Source organism: Hoplias malabaricus, chromosome 4, assembly GCF_029633855.1.
Source record: "Hoplias malabaricus isolate fHopMal1 chromosome 4, fHopMal1.hap1, whole genome shotgun sequence".
In the NCBI taxonomy this organism is placed as follows: domain Eukaryota; kingdom Metazoa; phylum Chordata; class Actinopteri; order Characiformes; family Erythrinidae; genus Hoplias; species Hoplias malabaricus.
In genome coordinates this window covers 72,531,736-72,552,250 of record NC_089803.1, presented here as the reverse complement: position 1 = coordinate 72,552,250, position 20,515 = coordinate 72,531,736, and the positions used below count along the sequence as shown (strand labels likewise).

Sequence of the window (20,515 nt, the reverse complement as noted above, 5' to 3'; positions counted from 1 at the left end):
CAGGGACACTGCTGACACTAAATCCAGTCCAAACACACTCTCCACGGCCATGACGACACACTGCAGCATGAAGGACAACCATCAGCTAAAAACACACACGGATGTGGAAGTGTGTGTGAAACTCATTTCACTGTAAAAAATGTCTGTGAATTTTACGGTGGAAAACTGTAAAACCATGACAGTAAATGACTGTAAACTCTAAAAAGGTTGAAAACAGTTTCTGTAAAACAGTGAAATACCGTAAATATTTTATCAGCCAAAATACAATTTTTTACATCTCTTTACTGTAAAATATACATTATTTCACTGTTAAACACACAAACCATTAGGGGGCGGTACAAGTGTCCAAGGACTGGGAGGAGCTGAGACTCATTAGGGAGCTCCCAGCATGCATTGTTTCTCCATATTTTCTGTGATTTTCAGAGTTTCTTTGAGACTTACTGATTGTGGGCTGCAGTGGGGTGATCACTGTGTGTGTTTCTGTGCTGACGTTATCTCAGACGTGTGTTGGTCAGGAAAGTTCACCATCAGCCTGTGTTCCGCGTGTGGCGCCCAGTTACAGAACATTTCTTTAGTCCTTTCAGCAATATCTCATTTTAAGGGCTGAATACAGGATGTAGTTTGGCTGTATCTAAATACAGCTACATCTCAGTCTCCTTTCCTTTTGTCACGCAATTTACACGTTAATTTTACAGCAAATCAATGTTTCTTTGTTATTTTTATGTAAACACCATGTTTTTTACAGTGTATACTGTGAACAAAACAATCCTTAAATGTAAAATGTATGATTGACAAAAACGTGAGTGTATATTTAACGGTAAAATTCTGGCAACCACAGCTATTTTACTGTAAATTTTACAGATTTTTTTACAGTGTAGCTCTTTTTTTAAATAAAATAAATCTTTGAAATCTACCTTTTGAGAGTGCACACCCTTTTTAACTTTCTCTTGACAATGATAATTGATCATAAATAATGTAAATGTTGAGTCACAGTTCACTGTATTTTCTGAACTGTTCACACTTCCATTCTTGCCCCACTGTGTAGAAGTGTGGGTAAACAACATTAAACTAACATTAAAACAACGTTCACGCTTCACAACAAAGCCATAAGAACTGTAAATCAATCTGATCATTAAGAACCAACCACACGCTCAATTCATTTACAGTGATTCAGTGATCAGTTCACTTTAATTCTGAATAAATAACGTAGAACACACCACAGTTTACTTCCCAACTCTGGTCAAATGGTGTTTGTATTTAGAGCGCATATGAGAACAGAAAAACCAGAGTAAGGACAAATATATAAACAGTGGTTAATATTTGACTGACGTGGATCATCCTCAGCGCTGCAGTGACACTGACGTGGTGGTGGTGTGTTAGTGTGTGTTGTGCTGGTGTAGAGTGGATCAGACACAGCAGTGCTGCTGGAGTTTTTAAACCCCTCAGTGTCTGGACCGAGAACAGTCCACCGACCAAAAACATCCAGCCGACAGCGTCCTGTGTCACTGATGAAGGACTAGAGGACGAGCGACACACACTGTGCAGCGACAGATGAGCTACTGTCTCTGACTCTACATCTACAAGGTGGACCAACGAGGGAGGAGTGTCTCACAGAGTGGACAGAGAGTGGACACAGGGTTCTACACCAGCACAACACACACTAACACACCACCACCACGTCAGTGTCACTGCAGCGCTGAGAATGATCCACCACCACATCACACCTGCTCTGTGGGGGTCCTGAGCGCTGAGGAGGATATTTCAGTAAATTAATAACTAAAAACTGTGTAAATCATTGATGTAGGATCCTGGTCTCAACCGCAGCAGTGATGTTTATTATATAATAATGCAACATGCCCAGAATCCCCAAATCTGAGCTCATCTAAGCAGGGTCTCCTCACACAGACAGGTGTGTATTAGGTGTACACATGTTTTAAAGCTTCTATTGTGTACCATATAACTGTAATTCCATATTCCAACACTCTCTGGTCTTTTGTCATTTTATAGTTGTGTAGCTTTAGTAACTGAAACTGTGTCGTATTAAAATCACAGTCTCATTGTCTTCAACAGAAAAGAACCTAAGACTGAAGCCGTGTGAGTGTGGGTTTAGACCAGTTACAGATGGAGGCAGTGTCAGAGTCGGGGACGGAGCGCAGTGACACTGTGTTTTTAGGTGGTTTTCTGTTGAATAAAATGAGAATGTGATTTTACTACGACACACAGTCACTGATCAACGACAAAGAGCAGAGAATGTTTTAATTTTAAAGTTCAGTTAAACGCTACAGAAAGTCTCTTTAAACCTCTGTACACCGTATAAAGTGTGCATTCATCATTTACAGTTGAGGGAGTAAATGTTCTGAGGAGCGACTGAGCTGCTGTCTGCCTCTGAGAGGTTTCTGAAGCTGTTGTTAATGTCCACAGCGTCACTGACCACTGCGATTCAGGATCCCTGTCTGAGCCTCAGCTGCTGAAAACACTTAAGTCTCAGTGCTGAAGGAAAAATGGATCCCTGCCACGCTCTCAGCGCTGTGGTCTCATGCACGTCCGACAGAGGTTCCCTGAGAATAATAAGATATCAGGCTCCGTAAACGCTACTCTTCGGCTCCGCTTCAGGGTAAAACACACACTAATGCTGCAGCTGCCTCTGGATCAACACGCAGTGGACTTTTCTCGGGTGTGGTGTTTATTACGACACGCCACAGCGCCGGCGAACGCCTGAGATCCGACAGAACACACTCCCCACAGCTTCATTTCCACACTCTTCTCACAGCAGAGCGTCTACAAACTAAACTCTGGAATATTACGCCATACTTCTACAGTTCATCTATTTATCGTCATCATCACAGTCTTTTCAGTTTTATTCTTTCTTTGTGATGAGTCTTTGTTTTAATACAGTCTTTAAAGCACTTTAAAATACTTTGTACATGAGCAGAGTTAACTCTTTCAGCGCTGTGTGTTCTGACCCGGTTCTATCAGAGCGGAGTTAACCCTTTCAGCGCTGTGTGTTCTGACCCGGTTCTATCAGAGCGGAGTTAACCTTTTCAGCAGCGCGTGTTCTGACCCGGTTCAATCAGAGCGGAGTTAACCCTTTCAGCGGCGCGTGTTCTGACCCGGTTCTTTCAGAGCGGAGTTAACTCTTTCAGCCATGTGTGTTCTGACCCAGTTCTATCAGAGTGGAGTTAACCCTTTCAGCGCTGCGTGTTCTGACCCGGTTCTATCAGAGCAGAGTTAACCCTTTCAGCGGCGCGTGTTCTGACCCGGTTCTTTCAGAGCGGAGTTAACTCTTTCAGTGACACGTGTTCTGACCCGGTTCTATCAGAGCGGAGTTAACCCTTTCAGCGGCGCGTGTTCTGACCCGGTTCTATCAGAGTGGAGTTAACTCTTTCAGCGCTGTGTGTTCTGAACTGGTTCTATCAGAGCGGAGTTAACTCTTTCCGCGGCGCGTGTTCTGACCCAGCAGCAGAAGTCAGCGTCAGTGAAGTGTTATCTTTATCAAATGAAAGTAAGGTATAAATCTAAGGGCTGAAGAATGATGGTGCAGTGGCTGTAATGATGTACACAGTTTGATTTGTGTGTTAACCGAGTGGAAAGAAGCTTAAATAGAACACAATGAGCCATTTGCAATGAATTGCCTGTTTGATCAACGCTATTTGTTTAACAAAAGCCGGCCTCAGCCTCAGAGCAGAGTTCAGTGAAATGTGGGTAAACTGGGCGAGGAAGAGGCGTGAGGAACACAAGCCAAAAGAGTAAACTCCTATTAATTATGACTAATGTTACTATACAAGACTTTAAGGAGGAGCTTTTCAAAGTCCACAGCACCTTGAGACATTCTCCCACTTCTCCACAAAGGAACATAGTTCTGTTTCTTAATGAAACGACTGTGACCCGCTTTGGTCCAAACCCCACGAGCCCCACAGCAGTGTTCTCCCCCTGTGTAAACAGCCCCTGTTCAGAACGCCCGCTTTCAGCACCTGTTCCTTTAAATGATAATGAGCCGCTCGCTGTTCACCCCGACCCCGAGCGCACAGCAGTGAGGAGCGAGGAGCAGAAGCTCTGGTTTTTAGCCGTTTTCACTCTGTTCTCTTTCTTCTCCGTTTTTACTCAGTGCTCTTATTTCTCCGCGCTCGTTGTGTCTGTTTTGCTGAGTTTAACCTCGTCTTTGTGCTCTCACTTAAACACGGGTCCAGCGCTGTGATTGGACAGACTCAGACGAGGGGGCGGGGCCATTCTAACGTCAGAAGCGAAGCAGAATCAGAACGGCTCGTTTTATCCCGTGTGTGGGTCGGTGGGCTCCAGATAAACGTGTTAAAGTGAGCATGCTCTGAACAAGTGTTTTTTTTCGTGATATTTCTCCTTTAATGATCAGTTCACTCAGATGAGACTGTGTTTGAATCCTAGACCGTGTCATTTCTCAGACTCAGCCTGGTTTGACAGATGAGCTGTTGCTGTTGGTTCTGAGGTGTGGAATATTCTTGTAAGATTAACCCTTTCCTGAGGTATGAGGTGTGGAAGCAGAGTGTGATTTCTGTAAGTGCTTTCCCAGCTGAAGAAGTTGCTGATGATGATGCTGTGGTCAGACAGATGACGCCCTGCAGACTGTTGTGATGCATGGGTCATGTCTCGGCGTGAATGCAGTCCTGAGTTGTGATGACTTAGACGAGTCATAGGGAGCGTTGGGAAGAGTCCAAGTGCTTGCATCACACTCTGGATCACAGACAAACTCTGGCTGAGGGTTCTCACGGTCACGGCTTGCGCAACGACGGTGACTCCAACGAGGCGGGCCCTCACAGGCATTACCTCACCACAGGTCTCAGAGGAGGATTCATGGGAAGACGGAGCCGGACAATGTCTCGTTAAAGCCTCGGGCAGCGCCACGCCGCACACAAGCAACATTTGTATCACTTTGTACATATATAACCTGAATTCCTCCAGGAAAATGAGGTCCAGCACTGTGAGAAATACAGATACTGTACGTTACTGTCACTAAGGCACCGTTCACGCTTGGTGTTAATGTGTGTCTCAGATGATAGCATCACAAATGACGTCCAGAGCGCTCCAGTGACACGTCTGAGTGGATTTCTCTGATCGTTTGTGAGTCCGAGCAGTTGTGACGTGATAATTCAGAGACTTCACAAAACAGCACCTCGTCCTAGAAACGTAACAAAGTTAATCAACTTAATAAACGCCCCCAGAAACCGAGTAGTTCACTTTTCGAATGTGTTTACACCTCAAGGTTACAGCAAATCATCCTCAGGAACTGGAAAACCAAAAATAACACACATTACTCACTGGAAACAACAATTAATAGACTCTATATCAATAGAGAACTCCTCAGAATCAACCACAAAATCACCTCCTTCACTTGGGCACCTCTGATAAAAGCCTTAAAGGAACACTAAGTGATATATTTACCTTAAAATTACAGCTTCAAAATCATTGTGATGCTTCACTGGTCTGTAACAGGGAGAATAACAGGCCTCTGTCATTAATCTGGTCTCCGCACTGCAGAAACTGCAACAGAGTGCTGTAAAAATGAATTAAGCCCTAGGACCAAAACCCCAAATCTCACCTAGTGTTCCTTTAAAGTAACTTCTGAACTTACAACATGTTCAAGATACAACTCCCACTCCATCTCATTTATACATGAACACACACACACACACACACACACACAAGTGGCCAGTATTTTTAATATAAATATTTTAGGGCTGCGACAACTAATCGATTAAATTCGAGTGTTAAAATAGTTGGCAACTAATTTAATAATCGATTAGTTGGGTCTAAGTTATTATACACATAGGTACAGTTGCTACACGTGACAAACTCTGGAAGAAGGTTTTGAAAAATGGCGGAGGCGGTCACAGCAGAGGATAATGTTAGCACAAGCAGAGAGAAAAACGTACGACCCCCAGTCATCAAAAGTATGGGAGCACTTTACATTAACGCCTTCAGCGTTAGGTGCAAAATGTACACAGCTGATCTCGCATGGCACAGCAGCACAACATCACGGCATGAGCATCTGAAAAGGAAGCCTGTTGGAGCTGTGTGTGAAAGAGATGAAGTATAGTAAGTTAATTCTACTTTTTCTCTCACTAAAATGTTACTAGAGCCTGATAGGGTAGTTAAACAACATTTGTTTCATCTTGTTATCATTTTCTTAGTACATTGATATTACACTCGCGTTTAGCGAACAAGCCTTAGCTTCCCTCCCGAGTTTTCCATTCCACCTTAAATGTGGCGGCAGTTACATTCAGAGTTAAAAAAAAAATCCAAACATTTTATAAAATAATACATTTAAAGCCTTTTTCAAGGTCTTTTCTGACTGGCGCTGCATGTTAGTGTTTGAGTCTCACAGCCAAGTGTTTATTACATTATAAGTGTATATTACATTACATACACTGTGTTAAATATTGATAAATATAAAATGAATGTAACGGTTGGGTTAATTCTTCATGTAAACACTAATTTTTAATAATGGCAGGTTGTGTGTTCCTTATACAATTACAACATTAGTTCTCTAAAATCTTAAATATCTTAACCATATCTGATCATGTGTTAGTTGAATTTCCCTTTTATTCTCAGCACATGGCAGCATCACCCAATATCCATTTCTGTAATTTCAGTTTGCCTGCATTGTTGTCTGCATTTTAGATCAGTAGTTATTAACTTTAAAAAGATGTATGTTCATATCTACGCTACCTCAGATAGAAACAGCCCAGCATTGCTGACTATGTTTTAAAGAAGATCTACACACCACAGCAAGCAGCTGTTCTCACTGATGGTGTCCTGAATATGCGAGTAACAGACAGGAAACCACACTTCCTTTTTATCTGATTAATAATCGATTAAAAGAAAAAATAATCGTCAGATTAATCGACTATCAAAATAATCATTAGTTGCAGCCATAAAATATTTTAATTGTTTTTTTTCTTTTGTGAGTCTCTGTTTCATTTTAAAACGCTGATGAGGTTCTATCTTTCTGTTGAATAAAGAGGTAAAAAGAACTAGAATTATATTCAAAGCTTGTTTTTCTCATCGCTGTCCAAAAAAAAACATGTATCTCCAAAAAACTAACATCACACCTTCTTCTCTTTTAAAGGAAGTCACTGGATAAAGATTTGATTTCTAAAGTAACTCTGGAGCATTTTTATTGGCCGATTCACAGCATGGTCTTTACACAGTGAGGGACAGCTGCTGCAGGTCCATTGCTCTTTAGAGGCGTGTGACTGCTTTATTCTGTTACTGTATTATCATTATATCAGCGGCATTCATCCGTTTAAAATGATCATTAACATTGTTTATCGCAATATTTCTGGAGCAATATATCGACCACACGTCTATTGTGACAGACCGGCTCGTGGGGAGATGCAGCCGGGCCGTGTCTCGTTAAAGCCTCAGGACGTGATATGATGCATCATTCCGGGTGGGATGACCCACAATCGGATGCGGCGGCGCTTCTTCGGAAGAGCAATGATCCGAGACTGACTCAATTAAATCCCGGCCCTGACCTTCTCCCGGAAGCCTACAAGCTGAGCATGAATCAAGCAGGAGGCAGTGGCCGGAAAGACCAGCGTCAGCAGAACGCTGTCCCTGAGGAACACCCCCCCCTCACCCCCGACCCAGCCCCCACAACACACACACACACACACACACACACACAGAGCTCTCCGTCATCTCCACTGACCGACTGCTGAGGTCTCCATTTAACTCACGCTAATCATCCTGACGACGATAAATAAGGGTGTGACAGCAGGGCAACCTTCCTGAGAGCCTCCGGAGGAAGAGTGGACACTTAACAAAACAGAACAGCTCTCAGAATGTGCATTCATTCATTCATTTATTCGTTCATTCATTCATTCACACTGATCTGGGTCACACTGGGTTAGAAGTGTACTCAGAATCACTGAGCACAAGGAAGAAACACCCACTGGACAGAGCAACACACACTCACTCTGTCACTCACACACTCACCCTGTCACTCACACACTCACTCATACACTCACCCTGTCACTCATACACTCACAGTCACTCACACAGTCACTCACACACTCACACAGTCACTCATACACTCACTCACACACTCACACAGTCACTCACCCTGTCACTCACATAGCCACTCACACACTCCCACAGTCACTCACACACTCACAGTCACTCACACATTCACCCTGTCACGCACATAGCCACTCACACACTCCCACAGTCACACAGTCACTCACAGTCACTCACAAATTCACCCTGTCACTCACATAGCCACTCACACAGTCACACAGTCACTCACAGTCACTCACACAAGAGAGAAACAAGTTCTCCTGTCATATCCTTAATGAAATGTAAATGTCTACTTTAGTGCGATTATGTTTTTCTTTTTCATTTAAAGATGGTCCCTGACCCTCGCTACAAAAGCAGAACACTGTAATCATTCTCCTTTTGCACAGCCCACTTTAACCACACACACACACATATATACACACACACACACACACACATATATATATATATACACACACACACACACTGTTTATATGCTGTAATTAGCAAAAGACAACATTTTTATTCTTGCACCCAAAGACGCCCAGGTCACAGAAAACAACAGGAAACTTTTCATCACTGCAGAGCCACTCCACCCTTCACCGACCCACTTAACTGCCCCGAAACACCAGCCCAGCTCAGATTACTACAGCTGGAAAGAGGCGGCAACACACACACACACACACACACATAAAGACCACTAAGGAAACCTTTGATTTAGCAGCATATGAAAGACAGAAGACCAGCCTCTCACACCTGAGGAGGAAACACCTGCGGAGGGATTACTGTGATGTTTCAGTTTGAGTTCAACCACAACAGCCTCCTTTTATATTATTCACACACACACACCCACAAACACACACACACATTAATGATGAGTCAAAATCTAAAAGTACCACCCCCTCCCCCCCTCCACAGCGCAACATAGTTCTGTTTCTGAGTGAAACGTCTGTGACCCGCTTTGGTCCAAACCCCACGAGCCCCACAGCAGTGTTCTCCCCCTGTGTAAACAGCCCTGTTCAGAACGCCCGCTTTCAGCACCTGTTCCTTTAAATGATAATGAGCCGCTCGCTGTTCACCCCGACCCCGAGCGCACAGCAGTGAGGAGCGAGGAGCAGAAGCTCTGGTTTTTAGCCGTTTTCACTCTGTTCTCTTTCTTCTCCGTTTTTACTCAGTGCTCTTATTTCTCCGCACTCGTTGTGTCTGTTTCACTGAGTTTAACCTCGTCTTTGCGCTCTCACATAAACACAGGTCCAGCGCTGTGATTGGACAGACTCAGACGAGGGGGCGGGGCCATTCTAAAGTCTGCACTTGACGTCAGAAGCGGTGTTTTCGTGTGTGGGTTGGTATTTTTCCAGCATGTGTGTTGAAGTTGGTGAACTCTAGATCCACACATTAATGTGAACAGTGCAGTGTAAACAAGGGATTCCTTCAAAACCTGTGTGAGAAAGTGACCTTTCTACATCGTCCACTTGATCTGGACTGCATTCACGAAGCTAAACCCAAAGAGCAGCATTCAGGCCTTTGCAGACACAGCAGACTCCCTGTTTTCATGGTTATGTTCACTTCCCTGCACTCCCCATAAAAGGCAACGTGAGCTAAAAGCCGGAAGAGGAGGGGTGGTGCAGACTCAGCTTTGCCTTTAGGGCCTGATCTCCACTCACACAGAGTCTGTGCAGCAGAGGGAGGGAGCTCACGACCAGCGAGAGCCTCTTCCCGAGCTGTTTATTCTTCAGCGCCAAGACAAACGCCAAGCAGAGACCGTCACACTCCGCTTTACCTCAGTCCAGCCCATGATTACAGGCTCGCCACAGCTCTCCCTCCCCTCCCTGGAGTCAATCACAGGTCACACAGCTTTTATCAAGTGCTGGTCACATACGAGACGAGTCCGGAGACAGGGGACCGAGGGAAACGGCCACTCACGCGTCTGCTGTAAATCTCTGAGGCTCCACGCTGTTCTGCAGGACACTGAATAAGCAGGTTCTGAAATAGTAGCAGTGTGTGTGTGTGTGTGTGTGTGTGTGTGTGCGCGCGGAGGGGAGTGTTGTTTGAGAAAAACAATTCTAGTTTCATTAGAAAAGCACATATTAGGCCTCTCAGTTGAAGACAAACAGCAGCAGCACACACACACATCCTCTCTAAAACCAAACTCATACCCAAGACCCCAGTCCACAAGAACCAGAACATGACTCACAAGAACATAAAAAAGCTACAATATTCACTAGGTGTGTGTGTGTGTGTGTGTGTGTGTGTGTTTGTTTTATATAGAGTGAAACAGACACAGAGCTGAATACTCTGTCAGAGCACAGTGTGACTCCGACTACTGACTCCTTGACTCCACTACATTTGAACCAGAGCTGTGTATAAACGAATCCCTTCTGCTATAAACAAAGCCAGAGATAAGAGGTTCAAACCAGGATTAAACTTTTAAACCAGGCTTAGCTGCTGTGTAGAGCGGGTACAAGGTACAGATCATAGTGAGATAAGAAGCCCATAATGAGGAGTCCACTCCCAAAGAGTCCAAAGAATCGGAGTCGACTCTTGCAGTGATTCTGATGCTGGGAGTCGACTCAGTCCCAGTTTGTGAGTGCAGCTCTAACTCAACAGTAGTCCAGGTTTAAATTTAATCCTGACCCTTTATCTGTGGCTCTGGTGCTGAAAAGGTTAAAACAGGGAGGATTCAATTATACAGACTCTGATTCAAAAGTAGTGGAGTCGAGGAGTCGACTATCGGAGTCGACTCCAGGAATGCAGGAGTCGTTTAGAACTTACTCTGCAGAAAGAAACAGAAATAAAAGCTGTTTAAAGGTTTCACTGCTCAGTTTGTTCAGACTCTGTTTAAAAAAAAAAACAAACACGTTAAACTCCGTCTAAAGCAGAAAAACTAAAGTGACGTGTTTAATGGTTTCTCATATGAGCCAATGATAAACAGACTCAAGTGTCATTAACGTTGTTATTAACGTCCAGTGTGAACTCTGACAGTGTGATTTCACCGTGTATAAGGGCTACTGTGTGTGTAGATTACGAGCGTGTAATCTACTAGGTGGCCCAGCGAGCGTCCAGTTCTCGTGGTTTTCTCGTGGTGCATCTGTTGTATCTGTTTTTTTGTAGCATTAAGTGTGTAGTGAAGGTAAGTGCAGGTAAGAGATGGAGCATGAAAACTCCCCCAACCTCCTCCTCCTCCTCCTCCAGCGTCTTCCTCTGATCTTCAAGGTAAATCCACTTAATAGAAGCAGTTCATTTCTTTACATTCCTTTTTATTAAGCTTTATTATTACTTATTGATAACAATATATTATTTATTTATACATTATTTGTTATTTGAGTCACGAGCTCCGTCACAGAACGAATGAAACTCGTAAGTCGAGGTGTGACTCTGTGTTTGATTCAGAATTCAAACCCTCTCTGGTCTTTTGTCATTTTATAGTTGTGTAGCATTAGTAACTGAAACTGTGTCGTATTAAAATCACAGTCTCATTGTCTTCAACAGAAAAGAACCTAAGACTGAAGCCGTGTGGAGAGTGAGGAGTTTATTGGGCGCTGCGTTGGTTCTGAGCTCCATCAGGAAAAAGCTGCAGGAGACTGTGATGGGTTTGTTCTGTTCTTGGGGACAATACTGTGTCCAGAAGTCCGTGTGAGTGTGGGTTTAGACCAGTTACAGATGGAGGCAGTGTCAGAGTCGGGGACGGAGCGCAGTGACACTGTGTTTTTAGGTGGTTTTCTGTTGAATAGAATGAGAATGTGATTTTAATACGACACACAGTCACTGATCAATGATCAAAGGAGTGGAGAGTAACACACTACAGAAATTCACCTGAGTTTAATCATTTCAGTCTCTCAGCTCGTATTCAGCCAGTAAACTGCATGTGGTTTTGTTACTGTCCACTTGAGTCTGTTACTGCGCCTATATCTTGTGAACTCTGATTACTCCGTGATTAATGAAGAGTAACTCAGTTGCTAACGTAATCAATACTGACAGCACTAATCAAAATACAGCACTCTGCCCGTTGTCCCCACGCCAGGGTCTGTCTTTCCAGGTCTGTCCCTTAGCCACAGTGTGCTGGAGTAATGAATGACCCCATATCAGGCTCAATCTCTGGCCGCCCGCCATCTGCTGCTGTGGTAATAGGAGGAACTGTGCAGCACACGCTGAGCCTCGGGTCAAAGGGTGTCGGCAGGCATTGGTCTTTTATACTGAGCTAAGTTCAGCCTCGTTTCTCCCGTCACAGCCACGGGACGTTGGAATAGAACAGTGCTGGGCGACATAACGATCTCCATTTTTATTTGTAATTAATTTTCAGAGTTTGAGTAATTTCCATAAGATATGTGTTTATATTATGCTCTGATCATTCATTCATTCATTGTCTGTAACCCTTATCCAGTTCAGGGCGTTGGTGGGTCCACAGCCTACCTGGAAGAACACACCCCACTCCTCACAGATAGTCACCCGGAGGAAACCCACGCAGACACAGGGAGAACACACCACACTCCTCACAGACAGTCACCCGGAGGAAACCCACGCAGACACAGGGAGAACACACCACACTCCTCACAGACAGTCACCCGGAGGAAACCCACGCAGACACAGGGAGAACACACCACACTCCTCACAGACAGTCACCCGGAGGAAACCCACGCAGACACAGAGAGAACACACCACACTCCTCACAGACAGTCACCCGGAGGAAACCCACGCAGACACAGGGAGAACACACCACACTCCTCACAGACAGTCACCCGGAGGAAACCCACGCAGACACAGAGAGAACACACCACACTCCTCACAGACAGTCACCCGGAGGAAACCCACGCAGACACAGGGAGAACACCCCACACTCCTCAGACAGTCACCCGGAGCGGGACTCGAACCCAAAACCCCCAGGACCCTGGAGCTGTGACTGAGACACCACCTGCTGCTTCACTGTGAGTAATAAATTCCTCTACCGTCACACTCCTCTGTCACTGACCTGCCTCACCATCCCTCCTTCCTGAAACCCTCACTCCTCTGAGACCGAACTCCTGTCCTGACCTCCTAGGACCTGGGGGAGGGACACAGCCTTTTCCCACAGCTGCTCCTTTCCTTTGGACTGCACTGACCCGGCCGTCCTTAAATCACGTCTCAAACTCACCTCTACACATCTGTTTTAATGTATGAGCTGATGTTCATTTTCAAATCTGTGCTTTTCAAGTTTTTCTGTTTCTTGTTTGATGTGGTGTAGGGTTTTTTTGGATTATTTTTATTTTTCTTTCTTATTTGAACTGCAGTTTATAGCCCTTAATGTTCCTATGCACTTTGGTTTCCCTGATTGTGTTTAATGTTTGTAAAGCGACTGAGTGTCTGAAAAGTGCTATAAAAATAAAGTTTATTAATATTATTATTATTATTAATGTTTGGCACATTCTGTCTGCACTTTACAGATGGATGTCCTTCTAAAATCCTATAAAGACTTTTACAAAGTTTTATATCGATGATCAACACAGAAATTTATTGCAATAATATTTTTGGTATCGAACCAGCTCTAATTAGGAGTCACTCGAAGATCAGCAGCGTCTCTGACTTCACCCAGACATTTTGTAATAGAGCAGCAGGCTGAGGAAGAGGCCTGAACAGAGATAACTCCACAGAGAGAGAGAGAGAGAGAGAGAGAGAGAGAGAGAGAGAGACAGAGAGAGACAGAGAGAGAGAGAGAGAGACAGAGAGAGACAGACAGAAAAAGAGAGGAGAGAGAGAGACAGAGAAAGAGAGGAGAGAGAGAGACAGAGAGAGAGAGAGGAGAGAGAGAGAGAGAGAGACACAGAGAGAGAGAGAGAGAGACAGAGAGAGAGAGGAGAGAGAGAGACAGAGAAAGAGAGGAGAGAGAGAGACAGAGAGAGAGAGAGGAGAGAGAGAGAGAGAGAGACACAGAGAGAGAGAGAGAGAGACAGAGAGAGAGAGGAGAGAGAGAGAGAGAGAGACAGAGAGAAAGGAGAGAGAGAGAGAGAGAGAGAGAGAGAGAGACAGAGAGAGAGCAGAGAGAGAGAGAGAGAGACAGAGAGAGACAGAGAGAGACAGACAGAAAAAGAGAGGAGAGAGAGAGACAGAGAAAGAGAGGAGAGAGAGAGAGAGGAGAGAGAGAGGAGAGAGAGAGAGAGTGGAGGCAGTCGAGCGAAGGGTGACGCGTCCTGCAGAGTACAACCCTCAGATTTGTCTGGTACCGAGGTTTATGGGCAATCACTGGGGAGTACACAGAGTCCCAGTGTGCAAAGCAGACACTGATACACATCCAGTGCAGCTCACTGCTGCTCCACTGAGCTCAGATCAGCCTCTACCCTCTCCTTCTCCTTCCTTCTGCTGCCAAGGAAGAGGAGGAGCTCAGGAGAGAAAGAGAAGCCAGCTGTGAGGCAGGCATCTGGCGCGGAGACACATCAGCGTGCTTTCACACCACACACTCCCTACACACTCTCTACACACTCTCTACACACTCCCTACACACTCCCTACACACTCCCTACACACTGTACACAAACACGGGTTAAAGCCACTGTCCACTTCACGTTAATAAATGGCATGTGAATCTTGATTCGCTCTTCCCCTCAGTGTCATATACATTATTCTGTATTGATCAGTCTGGATATTTCTCACCGGGGCGGTCACTGGAGAGGAATGATTAGGGGCTAAGCTTTAACCGGGGGGTCTGGGGTTAATGCCTCAGTAGCAAATAGCTTTGAGGAGGTACAGATAAAGCAAAGCCACAGTGTAACTCACAGCAGCAGGTCCCACATACGCTCAGATACAGACCGGTACCATCAACGTGCACTGGGTCTATAGCAGCTCTCTTTAATAAAGCTCTGTTATATCGTTACAACCAGTGAATCAGAGGCTTTCAATTGGTTTTAATTAAAGATTGTAACATGGATTAAATCAGCGTTTTTTTTTGTTTGTTTGTTTTTTGTTTTTTTTTGTCTTAAAATGACACTCACTTCACCTTCTCCCCACTTACACCAGGTGTGTATTCTGTCAAAAAGCAGTACAGACTGATAGCCAAACGCATCAAAGGGACACGCAGTAACAGCAGCAGCTCCCCCAGGTCCTAGTGCTCCCACGTTCCATTCCATTGTTAATATGGAGTCAAAGAGAACAGCTGCTGAAAAAGAAAAGTCCCCTGAAACAGGTCTAACAGCAAATTACTCAGATCCACAAGGAAAGACTGTGAGAGAAGCTGCGGATCATTCAGCACCTCGTCAGACACCTCTACGCAGGTTATTACGGTACAGAACTATGAACATGGTGCAGAGAAAATACACCCCCAACACAGAAAGAACAGAAGACTACAGCATTAATTCATACACTCTTCAATTAAACAGATTATAGTTGTGTTTACATTCGCACGCTCATTCATTCAGTCTCCGACGTTCATTTACCGTAACTGCGTGAGTATATGCGCCTGACTGTGCGCTGCATGATCAAACAGTGTCCACTGGCGGCGCTAGAGAGCAGAAGCAAATACTGACTGAAGTCTATCAAATCGAGATCATTTAAGAACTACTTACATTCACTTTATATTTCTACATTAAAGAGCTGAGAGGGTGGGGCAGATCAAGGAATGAATGACAGTGGCATCACCATGGCAACGTAAGCAACATAGCATCGGTAGCAGAGCGCTAACACTAACAAGAACCTCAGCAAACAGTCCCTGAGTTTAATTGTCTTAATTATAGTCAAAACACAACACGTCCAACCACAGTTTTTCTTCGGTACGAGCTCGAGTCGATCGGTCGGCCTCTGAGTTTAGGCTCTCCTCCGAGCTGCTTCTGAGTGGCAGATAGGGGGCAGAATCACGTGATTACAACTAGGTAGAGTGGTTTTAAAGGGACGCTACAGGAATACACAGTGGGGACATAACAGAATTAAAATAATCAATGTAATCGATATAAAGAAGACTATGGCGATCAGACGATTTGTATTTTTTTGAGATTTGATTTTGTTTTTGACCCATTTTTAAGCTAAATGTTAAATATAAATATATAAATATACAATATTTCACAAATTCACGAGTTGAAATTTTTAAAAAGCCATATAAATAACATAATAATATTCATACACACACACAAACTCTGATTGGTTCTGTGGTAGACCTGACATCACACTCCAAATTTAGCTCCGCCCACTACATTTCAACAGATGGAAACTGGTTACATTTTTAAACTAATTTCTCAAAAGACAAAAGCATGCGTTGTTCTCTTTCTGCATCTTAACAAAGACACCCTCCCCACCCACCCACCCACCCACCCACACACACACACACACACACACACACACACACACCAATCAGGAGAGGACGAGGGGGACAGTAGGTGGACAGTGGCTTGACTTGCCTTAGTAGACTCATATCTTTGGGTGCCCCCCAACACACAATCATTAGGGCTCCATCTGTGCTCGGTTGGAGACCTGTAGTAACTTGGCGGACATCATACAGCCATCAAAGAGCCGCTGCCAGCAGGGGGCGCCCCACAGTCAGTGGCCCCCAGCCTTGGGTTTTAATCAGAAACCAGACAAGAAAATCCAACATCTGATGGATGATCCACAAAGCAGGATTTCTCAGTTTAGCAGGATAACTTAATCCCAGAGTAGAGGACTGTCCAGTAAAAATGTCCTTCATCTCTTTTTCTTGATTCTGGGCTTAAGTTATCCTGCTAAACTGAGACATCCAGATAACCTAAGCCCAGAGGGTCTCTGATCTCTTCTTCTGTAGATTAAGCTTGACGTTGTGCTAATGTTATCCAGCTAACTCAAATCCTGTGACGGTTCCAAACTCAGGATTTCTCAGTTTAGCCAGATAACTTAAGCCTGAAGATAAATGTGTCCAACTGGAAAGAGTCCAAATAAAAACAGTAGAGGAACATTGACTCTGGGTTTAAGTCACAGCTCCTGTTTTTCTAGAACACTCCCAGGATTTCAGAGTTAGTCAGATAACTTAATCCCAGGATTTGCATCATTCACATACCACTCCTTCTACTGGTTAAGCTCGACATTGGGCTAATGTGATCCGGCTAACTCTAACATCCTGGGACTGTTACTAAAGCATGGACTCTCAGTTTAGCCAGATAACTTAAGCCCAAAGTCTGTCCAACAGGAAAAGCATTGTGGGACATTCCTACTGGACACTCCTCAACTCTGGACTTAAGTTAACTAGCTAACTTTGTGCAACTGTGTACAGGGTTTCAGAGTTCTCCAGTGGATTAGGCTAATGTTATCTAGTTAACTCTGCAGTCTTAGGAATGGTCCACGCAGCACAGTTTCTCTGTTTATCCAGATAACTTCAGCCTCAAATCAACTGTTTACTGAATGAAAAGTGCAGAGAGGCATTCCTACTGGACAGTGCTTAACTCTGGGCTTAACTCATGAATCCAGGATTTCAGAGATAGCCGGATAACTCAAGCCTGAATGAAGCTATGTCCAATAAGAAGAGAGCTGGGCTTAAGACAAATGGCTAACTCTTAAACCCTGATTTGTGGAAGAGAGCGTGAGGTGTCCATCATCTCCTATGTCTCCTTCTGACTGGATTGATTGACTGATGGATTGAATAATTGATTAATGGTGATATCAAACACAGATTTGTGACTGATCCCGCACTGTGTAGCGTGAGAAGACACGTCCCATACGAGGACAGACAGAAGACGTGAGGAGACACCGATCTCGTCCCGCGACATAAGGACCCCTGGGCTATTCCAGTTTCCAAATACAGCCGATGTTCCCGCAGACAAACGCGAGGAAAGACAGAGACTCAGCGCAGAGACGTGCAGGAACCTGTGGAGCACCAGAAGATGCAAATCCAGATCTGGGCCAGGACTTGGATGGGAGACCTCCTCTACTCCTTCTAGACCCCCTCTTCTAGGTGTGTGCTGGAGGTGGTGGTGGTGTTGGGTCCTGTAGGGGGCACTGTCCCCGTGCTCTGTGTAGATCCTAATGCCTGAGTGCAGTGAGGGGGACACTGTACTGAATAAACAGCGTCGTCCTTCAGACGAGACGTAAAGCAAAGGTCCTGAGGTTTCGGAGGCAGATCATAGAACAGAGTCAGCCTCGATGTGACCGCGACGTCACTCCCTCTGTCCTCCTGACCGTCCCCGTCCTCAGTAAACCGGCTCTGTCCCTCCCTCTCGTCTCCTCTCTGCCTAATCGCTGGTGTGTTTTCAGGGACTGGTACGGATCGGCGTCCAGGGGGATGCTGTTTATTCGTGGAGGCGACTCCCTAAAATCCCAGAGAACGTAAAGCACTGCAGGGTGTAGAAAAGCCCTGTAGAAGTGGAACTATCATCATCACTACAGAGTGAGGTGTGTGTGTGTGTGTGTGGTTGCGTGAGGGGGCGGTGATCTGAAACCTCCGCTGCTACAACACAAAGGCGAGAGAATCCCAGAGAACGTTTCCACCATGAGCCAAACGCCAAGAGCAGAATAAAAAGCGCGCGACTCACTTGATGAAGCACCGCGCTCCTTCGAAGGTGAATCCCTCCTCCCATCCGGTCGGCAGATCTGCAGACAGACAACAGCAGTCAGCCCCTGTGCCCTGCATGCAACAGCTGCGGCAGCGCAGACGGAGCTAGATCTGCGGAGCGTGGCTGCGAGGCATTTCCCACAGTCGCTTGCACATGACACTGCAGATCTGCGCTGAGTCTGCGGGCCGCGCTAGTTTAGATCTACACACTGATCTGACACACACACACACACACGCAGATGGACAGACGGAGGTGGGGATTCGGGGGTGAGTGTGAACCCGTCTCTGAGAATAAACCCAGTCCTCAGACATGCTACTGACCCGGGGTTCCTTAACTAGAGGGAGACGCGATTGTTACACTGGTCTGAGTCTGTCTCACACCGCGGTGCTCTAACTGCTCCAGCAGGGGGTGACACTCACGCAGAGTGGGGAACATAACGGACACCGTTCACAGAGCAGTAAACGCCACTGACTCTGACTCCCCATGGCTTTGACTCACTCTCTGACTCTGACTCTCTGTCTGACTCTGTCTCTAACAATGTCTCTGTCTCGGCTAATGACTCTGATGTGTCTCTGACTCTGACTCTCTATGACTCTCTATGACTGACTCTGACTCTGACTCTATGACTGAATCTGAATCTCCCTGACTCTCTTTGACTGACTCTGACTCTCTGTCTGACTCTGTCTCTAACAATGACTCTGTCTCGGCTAATGACTCTGATGTGTCTCTGACACCGATGACACTCTCTCTCTGACTCCAACACTGCAAAAGAGTAACCAGTGTCCCTGGCTCAGACTCTGACTCTGCGTCTGACTCTGACTCAGTCTCTGACTCTAACCTGACTCCAGGTGCAGTCTGACTGTTGCGGTTGCTGCAGGAGCTGCGCTGATGCTATCATAGTGTTTCTACCTTTTTTTCCCTCTCACACTGCATTGCTTCCTAAATCACTGCACACACACACACACACACACACACACACTGTCCCTACCTGGAGTTTTCCTGTGGCCCGTAATGACCGCTTCTCCAGTGACGGGATGGAGCCAGGTCGTGCTTTTCGCCTCCTCACTGTGGGTGAAAGAAAGGAGTGGAAGAACGTAAACAAGGAGAGAGAGAGAGAGAGAGAGAGAGAGAGAGTGAGTGAGTGAGTGAGAGAGAGAGAGGGAGAGAGAGGAGATATATATATATATATATGCACACAAGGTTAGAGCGAGAGAGAGACATGAAGAGAAAGCAATAAGGAGAGAGACAGCAAGAGAAATACTGAGAGTAAGACACAAGCAGAGAGAAAGAGAGAGAGAGAGAGAGAGAGAGAGAGAGAGAGAGAGAGAGACATAAGCCGAGAGAGAGAGAGAGACAAGCAGAGAGAAATAGAGAGAGAGACAAGCAGAGAGAGACAGAGAGAGAATGATAGAGCGACACAAGGTGAAAGAAAGCGAATGCGACGGAGAGAGAGAGAGAGAGAAAGACAGAAATCGTCGCGTGAGACACTGCGCTCGCGCCGCCACGTCTCGCTGAGAAACGAGGCGCGGTGCGGCGCGAGCACGGTCTCGCGGCAGAATTTACTTGATAAAGAAGACGCGTCCGTCGCGCGTAACGCCGTGGCTCCAGGAGGAAGGGGGTAGCGAGGCCAGCCAGTCCGGGCTCGGGTCCGCCGCCATGTCTGCCACCGAGCAGCGCTCGAGCTGCGCGTCGCCGTCGTCCGTGCGCGCGCGCACCGAAACCATGGCAACGGGGCCGGCCCGCGCCTGCGCCTAGGCTCGTGCCTGCGCACCGTGCATGCGCCTCTGGGGGGCGGGCGCGCGCTCTCGTGGAAAAAAATTACAATATCTCCCTCTCTCTCTCCATTCATCCATCTCTCTCTCTCTCTCTCTCTCTCCCTCCCTCCTTTCTCTCTCACACACACACACACTTTCTCTGTGTTCATCATTTATTCACTCACTCTAATCCATTCACACCTTATATCACCCTTATTTTCTTATCTGTCTATCCATATCTCTCTCTAATTATTAATCC

At 45.7% G+C, this 20,515-nt stretch overlaps 1 protein-coding gene across 17 annotated transcripts in view; it reads right to left on the bottom strand.

Moving 5' to 3' along the window:
- Nucleotides 1–20,197, bottom strand: part of plekha5 (pleckstrin homology domain containing, family A member 5) — a 165,346-nt gene extending 145,149 nt beyond the window's left edge. For 16 of the 17 annotated variants that reach the window (XM_066669189.1, XM_066669191.1, XM_066669190.1 and 13 more), the window contains exons 1-3: nucleotides 20,066–20,197; nucleotides 19,491–19,567; nucleotides 18,482–18,539 (exon numbers count right to left, since the gene is read on the bottom strand). In XM_066669189.1, coding sequence (XP_066525286.1) covers nucleotides 18,482–18,539; nucleotides 19,491–19,567; nucleotides 20,066–20,160 — 230 coding nt within the window. In that variant the 5' untranslated portion in view covers nucleotides 20,161–20,197. Of the gene's footprint in view, nucleotides 1–11,398; nucleotides 11,752–18,481; nucleotides 18,540–19,490; nucleotides 19,568–20,065 lie in introns of those variants that run through there. The other variant, XM_066669199.1, reaches the window with a different exon arrangement.
- Between the last annotated feature and the right edge of the window lie 318 nt (nucleotides 20,198–20,515).